Source organism: Macadamia integrifolia, chromosome 9 (assembly GCF_013358625.1).
Source record: "Macadamia integrifolia cultivar HAES 741 chromosome 9, SCU_Mint_v3, whole genome shotgun sequence".
NCBI lineage: Eukaryota > Viridiplantae > Streptophyta > Magnoliopsida > Proteales > Proteaceae > Macadamia > Macadamia integrifolia.
Window position 1 is genome coordinate 114,110 of NC_056565.1, and position 14,120 is coordinate 128,229.

Here is a 14,120-nt window from a genome sequence, read left to right on the forward strand (position 1 = left end):
ACAAAGGATGAGACATTGATTCATTTAGTAAAGGACTCACATGTTCCCATCAAGCTCCAAAACAGCCCGGTCTGTTGGTTAGAAATTCCTAGGCACAGATCCTAGCACCTCGGTGCACATCCCTAGGGACTCCCAATTATCAAATGTGCACCATGCCATGCTACACCATAGTGGAACACTGGAACGCCACACCATATGTTGTCTAGAGAGAGAATGTGAAAATGAATCACCCTCTCAAGTCTCAATTTAAAATGGCTAACCAGCACAATTCCAACCCATATTAGATTTAATTTTTTTTTTTTTTTTTGTCCATTCTCTTTTACTGTTGATCAATCAAGGCTTTATCCGTAATACAATCCATGTGTTCAATGGCCTGGAATGGATGTGATAATTTATTATTTATTGAAAGTTGGAGCAAAAACATCATGAAATTTTAGTGACTCCATGCATGTTTGTCGTGCTCAGTGGGAAGGGACTAGTTTTTCTAATAAATTTCACTTTTTGTGAAAGCAGTTTCTGTTGACTTGGTCAAACAAAACCTGCCCCAAACCCGAGACTAATAAACTGCAGTCAGTCGGATACTCTCCGAGCCCAAGGGCACGTTAATTAATACCATCATTCAAAACACCACTGAGCAAATTTAAATCAATGAAGGGGTTCATCACGGATTTATGGAGGAGATGGGGGGCTTTCTTATAATTTACGAAACTCTTGAACTTCGAGTTTTGAACCCACTATTGAGGTTTTGTGATCGGTCACATTAAATATGTAATTTGTGAAACTCAATGATGTGGGAACCACAGGGAAAGCCAAGGCTGAACGTTTTTAAGTTTCGTGGCCTTTGCCAGCTGTGTGTGACGCGGAGAATGGCATATTCTAGACGTTCTTTTGCACAAATTTAAGAAACTGTCCGGTTGGCCTAGCCCTGGGGTCACAGATAATTCCCGGCCCATGGCCCACTTAGATTTTACAAATGTTTGGGGCTGAGAAGATGCCAATCAGAAGCGCAAGATGAAGCTTCTCATCAGAAAAATAGGTGGGTCCTACAGAAATTTAATAATAACAGTGTGGCCGACAATTTTGCATAAATAAATTATAACCGTACAGTATATAGGGAAATTGGGACCACTGAAGAACAGCAACTAGAATACCACGACGTAGTGCCCAGACTATACCCCCTGAATATAAACATACAACCCAAAGAAAAGAAGCCGTAATTGCTACTTGCTTATATCATTTGCCATCGGTTTACCTAAGACCAGGGTTACCGGTTACGTAGCAAATTAACAAAAAAAAAAAAAAAAACTACAAGTCCGTTGATTTATTTTCAAAAATGTGGTTAACCCTTTTTTTTTTTGCAGGAATGGAAAAACATTTCAAAAATTGTTTTATTTTTCTTCAACTTATTTTTAAAAATAAAAATAAAAATTTACGCCTATTTTTGTGTTTAGAAATAGGAATAGAGAAATAAGTCAAGTTTATTTTTTTATTTTTAGAAACAAGTGGGGAGGATAAAAATTGTGAAAAACCTGATACTTCACTTAAACTGTATCAATCCAACTCATTCTTAAAACTTCTCACTATCTAGAAGCGACGACTCTAACCTGGTTGTGTGAAGCTCGCAGTTCTGAACTGCCTTCATTCTTTTGAAGTCAACTCTACAAAGCATACATACAACTCAATCCAACGCCGCACCTTCACTCATGAGTTGCATATCTGCAGTGTTGTGCCTTCACTCATATTTTAAACCTAACTACATTGTAGAAAACATTTTGGGAAACAAAAAATTCAAATACCTTTTTATAATTCCAAAAATTGTTTCTTAGCACAAAATCATGAAAAAATTATTTCTTTTCTTTCTAGATACAGAAATAACAATAACAAAATCGAACGGATCCTAAGACTAGGGTTTATAACCTTAGAATTGGGATCCAAATTGGCTGAAATTGTGAAAAAGCAATCCCAAATTGCCCCTCGCTATAACCCTATAAGTCTTTAATGTTAGATAAAATACCAAGAAATACGAAAATAAATAGACAAAAGATCTGCATAACACAGAAATTTAATGAAGTTCACACACCAGTGTGGTATGCTACGTCCTCGGGTGAAGAAGAAGATGTTTCACTATGCAGAAGAGAAATTACACCCAAGCAGCGATGAGAAAACTCACCTTGAAACCCTAACTCGAAAAAACCCCTAAAATACAATGATTTCCTCAACAAGACAATAGTACATTATATACTCCAACTCATGAGTTGACTCATCGGATCGGGGTCAAACCATATGGCGGGGACGCCCCCTGCACACCCATACAAGATCTGTGATCATAGATCTCAAAAAACTTTCCATTCAAATCGCTACTAAAATATGTTAGAACGGATTAAGAATTTGAGACAAACTTAACATATAATAATAGGAGCCTCTGGTGGTAGTGGGTATATTTTTGAAAATAATTGAAAAATTATAATAAATAAGGAAAAGCCAATACTCCCTAATCGTATGATTCCTACCCTGCATGCAGATCAATGAGAGTGCACGACCATGGAGGGCCAAGACGAGTTTTTCACTTGGTCCCGTGTCTTCTGGGCAGAGGGGCGCGCGATCATTTTGTATTCTTTTTTCAACAAATTTATTTGATAGATTATAATACGTGGCAGGAGGCTTTATTGCACATACAATGTCAAAGGTGGGCGCATAAGTTTAGCATGTGAAGTGGAAGCCAACTGGCAACTGCATGGAATAAAGTACCGGTTATTGGGAGTGGGGGCTACCTACCGACCGCACCGTGTCGGAATTCGGAAAGGAGAAGTGGAGTGGGGTGGAGTGGCAGGCTGACAGCAGAGGTCACATGTTTCTGGGCTTCCTCCCTCCCTCTCGGATTCCTGCCTTGGCCCTTTGCAAGCTTTATTGGGAGAGTTGGGCCGTAACGTATCCCGATTCCCCAGTCCCGACATACATCCATTTCGGGGATGGAAATAAAGTCCCATCTAGGGATGTCATTCCTGAGTTTGCACTAATAGGCCTAATCGTGCCTGATTCGCTTAAGGCTTGACCTGAAATGATTGGTTTAATAAATGTGTCAGGTTTCAGCATGACCCGTTTATTAAACGGGCATTCACGATGCAGGCCACTAGCTCATCGGGGGTCCGACCGACTCGACTCACTTAAGAAGCTCGGTAGAATCGACTTATTTAGCCCGACCGGCCCTACCCAGTGTTATCAATTCGGCCGAACCGAATTTTTCTGAATTTAATAAAAAATTCTAACTGAATCCGAATTAAAAATAAAGTTCGGTAAAATTCGTGATTTTTTCAAAAGTGAATATAAAACGCGAATAATTCGGACCGAACCGGATTAAACCGAATTATTCGGTCCACTTAAACAGTATTAAAAAAAAAAAAAAAAAAAAAAAACCCAATAAGCTTTTTTGACCGCTTTTTTGACCGAATCCTTAAATTAATCAATTGAATTATTCCGAATAATTCTCTGCCCGAATAATTCTCGAATCCGAATTTGCTAACTATGGCCCTACCCCCTTAAAAAATGTTTAAATATCTATTTTACCACTAATACTACAAAAATATGAGTAAAGAATATCTAAGATCAAAATATCCACATTCTAAATGGGACATTCAATTGTTAAAAAGAGTGTAATTCCCTTCAATCTTGCTAAATGGGACATTCAATTGTTAAACATATAATTCCCTAGGTTTTGGAATTATGAATGTTATCCTCTAGTAATTTCAAAGCCAATAGTTTAATCCCTTTAAAAAAGGATTTTAGGATAGACACGTTTAGAGCCCGTTTATAATTAAATAGGTCCATAGCCCATTTAAGACCCGTATAAGACTCATTTAAGGTAGCCCGACTAAAGCCTGACACGATCGGTCAGATTACAAATCGTACCATGCCCCCCAAATCTAGGTCCGTTTAAGTAAACAGATGTTCACGGTGCAAGGATTTCACAACTCAAAGGCCTGGTTAGTCTCCACCAATTGACACCCTTAGTCCCATCAGTAACCCATCACTTTCTCTTTATTATGACGAAACTACCCTACCCCTTCTTTTAGAGAGGGAGGCATTCTCTGGCCCTGGGTTGTCAAATTTCAACCCCAATTAAATCTATCGAACCTGATCGGTTCAATAAGATTGAACCGAACTCTTATTGAACCAACTTTGGTCTGAAATTGTATAAAATTAGTAGAAAACGAAACACATCGAATTGATCAAAATGAATGGATCTCTCTCTCTCTCTTAAAAAAAAAAATAATATATATATTTAAATTATTTGGATGAAGTCAATGGTGGATAATAGGACGATCCAGATATGATCCTTCATCACTCTCCCACCTCTTCCCCTATTGTACATGTTTGCAATTGCCAAGGTATTAATTTCTTTATAAATATTTGAAAAATTGATATCAAACAAATAATAATCCACAATCAGTCGACTCAAAACGGTGATGGGTTGAGAGTATTTTTATGACTAGGCTACCAACTCCATTGGTAGTACAAATCTGCATCTCTTGTAGCTTGTTATCATCATGGGTAAGTAATGGGCTATATTTGATGTAAAGAAAATAAAAATTCAAGCGAAAAACTGAATTAGAGGAAAATGATAGACACACAGTACAATCAAAATGAATTTTATTTTATTTTATTTTTTCATTTTTTAGTTCAATCCAAATGTAAGCTTAGGAAATCATGGGTATCCATTATAGAAGGTGAAAGGTTTTTTTGCAAATCCAACCAGATATCTAAAGTTATTATTCTCCCTTTTTTATTTCTTGGTACCCTCTCCACGCCATCTAGTGGCTTTGTCCTCCTTTAATTTTGGGTGAAAAATACTTTATTTATTTTTTTTATTTTAATTGACGGGTCTATAGAATATATGTGGATCAACATAAGTGTATGTCAAATGCTAGATTGGATAGAATTAAAATTTGTACATGAGGGCTCTTAGGTTCTTTCTTCATATATTATATTTTAATCAATATAAAATTAACCAAGTGGCTAAAAAAAAAGCTTTGAAGATTCAAATGAGGTTTAAAATTTTCTAAAATAATATCTCATGGTGAGAATATATAGATGAGTTGAAGTCTGGAAACTTCGGCCTGTGGTTTCCAGCTCAAGCGCTTCACCAGCAGGATACACGAAGGGTTAAATTAATAGTCTCTAAGTGATACAGGGGCTTTATTGAAAATATAGTTAAATGTGGGGATTCGATTATGAAAATAAAAAAAATTAACGATAATAGCACAAACGTTCGATTATTTTAATTCGAAAAACCGTCCAGTAAAAGCCTCCACTCTCTCGCTATAACGCGTAATCTGCGAATTGATCGGCCCTTCTTCCCTGCATTACCGCCGCCTGCAACGTTCTCTGTTCTAAGTTCTCTCTTTTTAAGCTCTCTCGTCCAGCTCCCTAGTTGAGCTCTCTCTCTCTGATGGCCAAGTCGAATAACCACTCACACAAGCAGCTCTCGTACATCTCCATACCATCTCAAATTGGCAGCTCTTTTTCAGCTTCTTCTCTTCACTCTCTCCTTCTTTCGCCGCCCAAGAAATCTTCAAAGAAGAATGCAGGCAATTCCTTCAGCAACAACTCGAGGAACCCAAGATTCTGGGCTTGCTTGCTCTTTCTCTTTGCTTTGGTTGGAATGTTGAATGTGGTTTTCAATCTCGATCCTTTATTTCCTCTTTGGCAGAAACCGTGTTCATTGAGTCGTCTACCTCAGGCGTCGACCGAGAACGAGAACTTTGTTTTGCCATTGTACTTTGAACCTAGCGATGGGGAGGTAAGTGAGGAAGGTGAGGAAGTGGAGTTCTGGAAGCAACCGGACGGGTTGGGCTATCTTCCCTGTTTGTATTTCAGTGAAGAGTATCGACGGTCCACCTCTGGGATTATGAAGGATAGGACCAAATATCTGATGGTTGTGGTTTCTGGTGGGATGAACCAGCAGAGGAACCAGATCGTTGATGCAGTTGTTATTGCTAGGATTCTTGGAGCTGCTTTGGTAGTTCCGATCTTGCAAGTGAACGTTATTTGGGGAGATGAAAGGTAAAAAACACAGTGACACACTCCGAAGATAGATCATTTTGAACGAGCAGAGACCAAAAATGGAAAAAGAAAATTAGAAACTTTTAAATCTTTTCGATTGCTATTTAATGAAACCTTCTATTTGGGTTGAAATCGTCTACAATTCCGATCTCGTACAATTCCGTGCAATACCATCTTCAGGCGGTGACACGTGTATTGATACCAATACAATGGTCCAGATCTGGTACAACTAATAAAACATTAAATTAGTGAAGAGGCATTTAAATCAGATCTGGACCATTGTATCGGTATCAATACACGTGTCACCGTCTGAATGTGGTATTGCACGGAATTGTACGAGATCGGAATTGCAGACGATTTTTTTCCCTTCTATTTTGGGTTCAATACTTTTAATATTGGTGGGTTAAATTGATTTCAGCTTTCTCTACTCGAACGGAACAAATTAATTGAATTTTCTCTCGAAATTGTTGGTGGGTGCAGTGAATTTTCTGATATTTTCGATCTGGATCACTTCAAAAGAGTTCTTGCCCATGATGTACGGATAGTTTCATCGTTACCATCGACGCATCTGATGTCGAGGCCAGTGGAGGAGAAGCGGACCCCTCTTCATGTCTCCCCGCGTTGGATTCGCCAACGCTACCTCAAGCGGGTAAGAACACAATTAGTCTCAGAACCAGAACCATTAAAGCTGCGTTTTTCCCCCCCATTAGTAGCTCCTTATAAGCTTCCGTTATCATTTTTAATGTCAGGGAAGTGAGTTTTTATTTCTTATTATTGATTTGGATCAGCAGTGATTAATCCTTTGAGTTCCCTGATTGATGCCTTTTATTTAATTTTGTTATCTTTTGCAGCTTAACAGGGACAACGTATTACTTTTGAGAGGTTTGGATTCTAGGCTCTCAAAAGATCTTCCTTCTGATCTTCAGAAGCTCCGGTGCAAGGTATTCGTGGGTTCTGATCGTTGTAACTCATTTGTTCAATCTTTTTGGCCCTTCCCTTCCTTTTTCTTATGAGGAGGAAGGGAAGAGGTTTTGCCCAATTTTTGGAAGTCAAATAACTAAATTCTGATATGAGTCAATTGAGTAGCTAACTAGTTGTATTTGCAGATTTATGCTTAGTTGTTGTTTCTTTCTTTGGTTTATGTTGCATTTTCTTATTTGTTATTGTATTCTTCTAGGTGGCATTTCATGCATTGAGGTTTGCCCCTGCTATTCTAGATCTTGGTAACAAGCTAGCAGACAGAATGCGGAGCAAGGGGCCATACCTTGCTCTTCATTTACGAATGGAGAAGGATGTTTGGGTGAGGACTGGCTGTCTTCCTGGGTTGAGCCGTGAGTATGATGAGATAATTCGCAATGAGAGAAAATTAAGGCCAGAACTCCTCACAGCGAGATCGAACATGACTTACCATGATCGCAAGCTTTCAGGGCTCTGCCCTCTGAATGCCTTAGAGGTTACCAGGTAGGGTTCGAAAACCTTTCCTTTCAAAGTTATAATATTTGTGTTGTTTCTGTCAACCTGAAGTTCCTCTTGTTTTATGCTTAGGCTGCTTAAAGCACTTGGAGCTCCAAGAAATGCAAGGATATATTGGGCAGGAGGCCTTCCATTGGGTGGAAGAGAAGCTTTACTACCTTTAATCACAGAATTTCCTCATTTCTATAACAAGAATGACCTTTCTTTGCCTGGAGAGTTGGAGCTGTTTGCAAACAAAGCCTCCCTTCTTGCTGCTATTGATTATATAGTTTCTGAGAACAGTGATGTCTTCATGCCATCTCATGGAGGGAATATGGGGCATGCTATCCAGGTATTATGTTGCTACTTGCTAGACCGTTACTAGTTTGGGCCATCCTCTTATATTGGTTACAGGTTTGCTAGTTGTTGTCTTGCTGAATTGAGTGGCTTAATACATAATGAAATCAAGGAACACTTGACCAAAATCATTTTGCATAACTGACCCCGGCATTGAGTCTTGAGTTAAAACACATTTTCTTCTACTTCCATGTACTTCATAGCTTTACAAGTTTCAATTCACCAGAATATGAGCAGGCATTCGATTATCCACATGGGATAGAGTTAATAAATAATATTGAATGTTTACTTCTTGTTGTGGCTGGTAGATGCCACTGAAAGGCTACTTAGGTTGGCACCTTTTTGTGCAATTTTGCATTTCTGACAACTATGAAACTGTTACTGAAACAGGGGCATAGGGCCTATGCAGGGCACAAGAAGTATATAACCCCCAACAAAAGACAGATGCTCCCTTACTTCTTAAATTCTTCTCTACCGGAACCTGAGTTCAATAGGATTATAAGGGATCTTCACCATGATTCATTTGGGCAGCCAGAGATCAGAACAAGCAAGGTTGGGAGGGATGTGACGAAATATCCTGCAACAGAGTGCATGTGCAATGCTTCTAATCCAAGATCCACAACATGATTCAACTAGGAAAGGCTTCCCATGGGATTGGACTGCAACAGTTTTCTCCATTGGAAAACTTGACATGCTACCATTGATGAGTTGTATCTTTTGAGGCCTGAACATTCTTGAGGACACCATGGCTCCTGAGCAGTTTTTTAGAGAGGCATTTTTGGAGGCATATCTTCTGCACGTTTGTATTCGTACATGCATACACATTGCCACCTCTTTCTATAATGCATCCCTATGTCATGATAGGGGTGCCTGTATATGATAGTAATGCCATGAAAGGGCAGAAATCATTTCTTTAATTGTTTTCAGGATAGTTTTTCCAGGGATTTATTTGTTCATGTTTCATTCTTTTTTAGCATACATGTATCATGAATTGCTAATTGTACATATATGTAAAAATGATCACAAATTGATGTTATATTATATGTTGGCATCTTCATGGTTATGTTTATTCTTCTGAAATTGATCAAATCAGGTTTTTGAAACTAGGCAACCAACCCACATGGGGGTTGAAAAAAGGAGAAAAAAGAGGACCTTCTGGTATACTGGATGTGTTAAGAAAAGGCACATTGTTCTATTATATTTTGTAACTGATGCTCATTCAGATTGTATTCCATTGGCTATGATGTAAGCATGATTTAACAATCATCACTAATGTTTGCAGCCATTGAATTTAATTATTCAGATTAAGCAATAAAGCATGATTTAACAATCATCACTAATGTTTGTAGTCATTTTCATTATTCAGATTAAGATAAAGATGTGTCCATAACATAGAAATAATTAGTTGAATACGCTCATGTTTCACTTCTAAATGGAGATACTGTTAGGAATTCCCATCCCTGTCCCTTGGAATGGCTTTAGGAGCTGATATGGTACAATGCCAGCTCCAGTTCTATTCTTCAGCTTCAAATCCATGTTTCTGGCATTGATAATTGCTACAATCTCCCTCATTCTGTCCCTGAACCTATGAAATGCAGGCGCGGTAACTTGGTTTGTGTACCAATGCTGTTCCATCTCTCTTCTAAGATACTATTCATCAATCGACTGTGTTGATAACACATCCAAGACGGTCATCATAGTTGTAGCCTGAATCTGTGAAGGGAAAGACTGTAGGAATGCTAATGCAGGACCATGAATTTCTCGAGCCCTTGTTCTGAAGGATCCTCAGTGGGCATGTTAGTCCTAGCAATTGTGGGTCTGTTTGGAAAGTAACCACCATGTGTACTGACCAAAGTTTACAGAAGAATGGTGGCAGGAGGCAACCCAGATAATGGTTGTCAAGATTTCAACAACTATTATCTGTTTTGAGTACAGGCCACCATGGTTCATCCTTCTTGTCTCCATGGCCTTTGGTTCTGACCTCAGTCCACCACCCCTGTAGCTCTTGATCGGATTCAACTAGGCTAGAATCCGGGTAATAGTGGTTGACATAGTCCATAACCCATTGCTTTATGGCTGTGCATATGAGGAGACCATCATCTGCAAAAGGGTAATCCTTGTTGGTGAGCTTCACACCATGCTTAGCTGCTGGATCCTCCACCGCCATTCCCCTGTTAGCAATTGAAATCTGACACTGATTAGATCCATTTGTCTTGGGAAGTTGCTTAGTGACTAAAGGATTCAATTGTAGTTACTCAAAACAGTTTCTGTATTATTGCTATTACCTGTGACTAACTAAAGTGTATGAAATTATTTTGATGCCATGCAGTATCTAATCAAAGATACTATGGAGTTAGAGCTCTTAATTGGGTGTTTAGGAGCTGTATCAATGCATAACACAATTCATGACTTGATATGATGCTGATGTTGTACTTGACTGTTCACTGTAAGTGTCATATTGCTGTACTTCCCTTGATTTCAAAACATTAAACCATATTTGCATTACCTCCTAATGAGGTCTGCTGGTAGGCCCTCCATGTCAAATCTTGCGCAGTGAGAAGGAACTCTCAATTATCCCATTTGCATTCATGAGGGCCAGCCGAGAAATGGAATTGATCTTCATTATGTCCCGAAAATACGAAAGTAACAATCTGTAGATCGGATGCATTTCACTTAGCTGTCGATTAGCTGCAATTATGTATGGCTCTGTACAATAATGAGTCCTCAGCCTACATAGAAGGCACAGAGCAACATCAAAGTTTGCTAGATTCCACCACAGCAAAATTAAAGTCCAGAGGGATAACCTTTGTTGAGCATTGAAGGTTTTACCAGTGGTTGACAAGCTGATGATAACCTGAATCATGAGCACACACATGAGATTTGGCTAGTCTCCATAACCAACTATCAGTGGTATCAGTGCCAGGCAAGAACACTTGTTTCCACTGTGGCTGGTCATCTATGGGTGGTCGAGTGAGCTCAATAGCAAGGGGTTTCAGTGTGCTGTCAGGGTTGAGAAAGAATAGTGTGCGAGACCCATATAGAGTCGTGCCTTCTGTCCCTCTTACTTTCTTCACAAATGGCAATAGCAGAACATGATAGTCTAACATGAAATTAAGCAGATGCTATTCTGGAGCCTCTCTTTTTATTTGAATGGTTTATTTATGGAATTTGTGCTACCTCATCGACGGTCGTTGAATGTCCAATTCCTTGTTCAACAATTTCAGTCGTAATGGCTGACTCCGGTGGTCCATAGATCTTAGGATTGAGCTCACTCTTCAATGGCCATTCCTGCAAAATTTTGTGTTATTACTCTTCAAGAATTTGATGTTTATATATCTTTTAGTCTCTCATATGCCATTTGCAGGTGATATTCATAATGGAAATATTTATGTACATCATACCGTGACTAGCTGAATGCTATAGGGGTTGGCACCCGCAAGTGTTTGACGAGCGAATTCCTCGTCTCTTAACCAGGAAAAGTGGTCTGCGAAGTAAATGATGTTTGTCACAGAGAGAGACAAAGAGATAGAGAGAGAGAGAGAGAGTTCTTACTATCAAATAGTTCAGGGGTGTTAAAGCACAGATCTGATCATCTCCATGTTTCTCCAAGAGCCCTTGATCTTCTTCAACTTGGGGTAACTCCTTCCCTTGAGTGAAGAGGGAATCAATGGCATGGAAGGAAGGGAATCCAAGATTGTGGTCTGTGTCAGTAGCTCTGATCTTAGAGAGCAAAGAATCCAATACTTCATTTAGTGTATCACCATTGAATGTTCTTGTCTTGGCATCAAAGATTTCCTGGTCCTTTGGCACATATATGCTGCCGTTGCTTCTTTCCTCGGACAGTGGATCTTCAACATCCACATTGCATCCCCCAAAAACACAGACACACACATACCATTACTGGCAAATAAAACCATTAACAAACTCTTACACAGCCATATATATCTTACCTTTGCGACAAGCATAACGACCTGTTCTACAACGCCTTGGATAAGGGTGCTTCTCACCACCTAATACTGGTCTTGCTAGTTCTTTGCTTTTGTCTGGATCTCCAAGGTCATTATACTTGGCGTAGTCATAGATCCTCTCGAAGTCCCATCGTGTTCCCTTTCCATTTCTTCGACGGTTCTCAAGAGATGGGAAGGACTGTAGCAGCTCCACACCCACACATGAAATGAACGTAATGGTTATTTCCCATCAATGGTTTCCCCACTTCAAGTAAATTTGAAGATCAGGTTTATAAGTGACGAAAATAAAGTATAACTCATGACCTCTTAATTGTAAGGTGTTGATCTTTATCAACTATAGTTTATCAACTATAGAAAGACAGAGGAAAGCCGAGTTGAACGTTACCACCACACCCTATAACATCTTTTGAGAGAGAGAGAGAGAGAGACCTTGTTGGGGAAGAAGACCCTACTTTGTTGGTTAAAGGAATGAGTTTGGAACCAAGCGTTGCAAGTGACGTCGGGATAACTAAGGTGAGTTCCAAAAAAGATATATGTCCTCGATGAAGAGATCTACGGGGGCCGCATTCTCCACAATCACTGCGCCCACGTTCCCAAAATTTTCAGGAATTCTCATATAGCTTGCATACTTTGCAGTAGTCCATGGGAATTGTGCAACCATGGCAAGTACCTTATTATTGTATCCTTCTCCGATCCCGTCTCTTAATTTAAACAAAGAAAAGAAAAAAAAATGAGATATAATGATAAGTGATAAAGCTTTTGTCGAGAATTGACCCCTCGATCACAGGGGGCCTGCAATGACCATCATGTTTCTCTTGAAGGTGTGTGCCGCTGTGCCCTTGTATCTAGGGGTAGGGGGTCGCTCTTGAAGGTGTGTATTAAAGTGTTTTTTAATACACTTTAATTTATTAAAAATTAATGATTTTTTTTTGTAGTTTCTCATGATTGTGGCCAAATTGTTGATTTATACATCCTATGATTTCGACGTTAAAATTTAAACAATAGATGGTTTTGGTGTCCTCTATCACATGATCCATCCATCATAGCTTATGTGAAATTGATGATAAATATGACACCAATTCACTAATCTCTATGATGCTTGTTATGACTTCAATAAAATGAAGATTTTCTTATTGCTAATTTGGCACCCTTAAGGATTTAAATAATGTAGTATTATTTTTTTTTTTTACCCTCGTCATATAACACACTTTTTATTTTAGGCTATTTTTGGTAACCAAGAAAAGAGGAAAAAAATAATAGTATAAAAGAGATAATAAAACAAAAATCTCACAATGATTTTTTTTTATGTATCTCTCTTTCTTTTCATTTTTTTTTCTTGGGTACCAACCATAGCCTTGTTGAGACTAAAATCTGTTGGTGTATGATGTCTTGTATTCCGTCGCAGTTTAATTCAGGGAGTATTGGTGCAGCACCTAGACAGGCAGGATGGCGGTCCCGCTAGCCAGTTAGCGGGTCGTGGGAGTTGTAAGGGGGCAGGAGCAGGGGGTGTAGGGGGCGCAGCCCCCGCTTGAATTTTTTATTTGAGGGCAATTGTAGTTTAATCCGGATTAGGGTTTTTTCGCTATATATTTGTAGCGAGGGTTTCTTTCTCTGTAATGCAAGTAATACTGAGAGGTGTGAAGACGAGCGCTGTAACCCTATTCTCCATTGATAGTGAAGCAGGATCTCATCTCACAGGGGATGTAGGCAACCTTGCCGAACCTCGTAAAATCCATGTGCATTGTCTGTTTTGTTTTTACATTATCTTCTGCATCGTTTTAGGGTTGCGTTTCTATAAAATCCTATCATTTTACAAGTGTAACATAATGGTAATGCACTTTCAAATTATTTTAAAAATTAGTTTTAACCTTTTGAGAATACTAAAAATGGCAATCAAAAGAATTTTATATGATCTAAATCCACATATAAAAAAGTTAAATTTACTAAATTACATAATATCAATAGTACATTAAGGTGATAGGAGTTTGAAAGAGAAGAAAATACTGTTTCCTTTGCATTGATTTTTGGCCCAGGTTCTATTAACCTGTGGTGATCTCTTCACCCATATGACGCGACCTTTGATTGGTCTAGGAAAGGGTTTTTCAGATATTCAACAATAGGGATGGGAAAATCATAACATCAAATCATCAATTTCTCTCCAAAAAATTAAATCTTATTTTGGTTGATAGAAGCTCTTGCGAGGTTCTAGAATCCTTTAAGACACCCCCAATATGCCACACCCCAACCACCCCCCCCCCCCCCAAAAAAAAAAAAAAGAAAAAA

General features: G+C 38.8%; 1 protein-coding gene and 1 pseudogene across 1 annotated transcript; one reads left to right on the plus strand and one right to left on the minus strand.

Moving 5' to 3' along the window:
* The first annotated feature begins 5,287 nt into the window (after positions 1 to 5,287).
* On the plus strand, positions 5,288 to 8,932 carry LOC122088457 (O-fucosyltransferase 20-like). The gene is made up of 6 exons (XM_042657735.1): positions 5,288 to 6,060; positions 6,541 to 6,709; positions 6,912 to 7,001; positions 7,238 to 7,521; positions 7,606 to 7,864; positions 8,260 to 8,932. Exons 1-6 carry the CDS (start codon positions 5,447 to 5,449, stop codon positions 8,494 to 8,496), a joined length of 1,653 nt encoding a protein of 550 aa, XP_042513669.1. The 5' UTR covers positions 5,288 to 5,446; the 3' UTR covers positions 8,497 to 8,932.
* Positions 8,933 to 9,297: 365 nt separating this feature from the next.
* The window catches only part of LOC122088942, a 10,438-nt pseudogene continuing 5,615 nt past the window's right edge, over positions 9,298 to 14,120 (minus strand).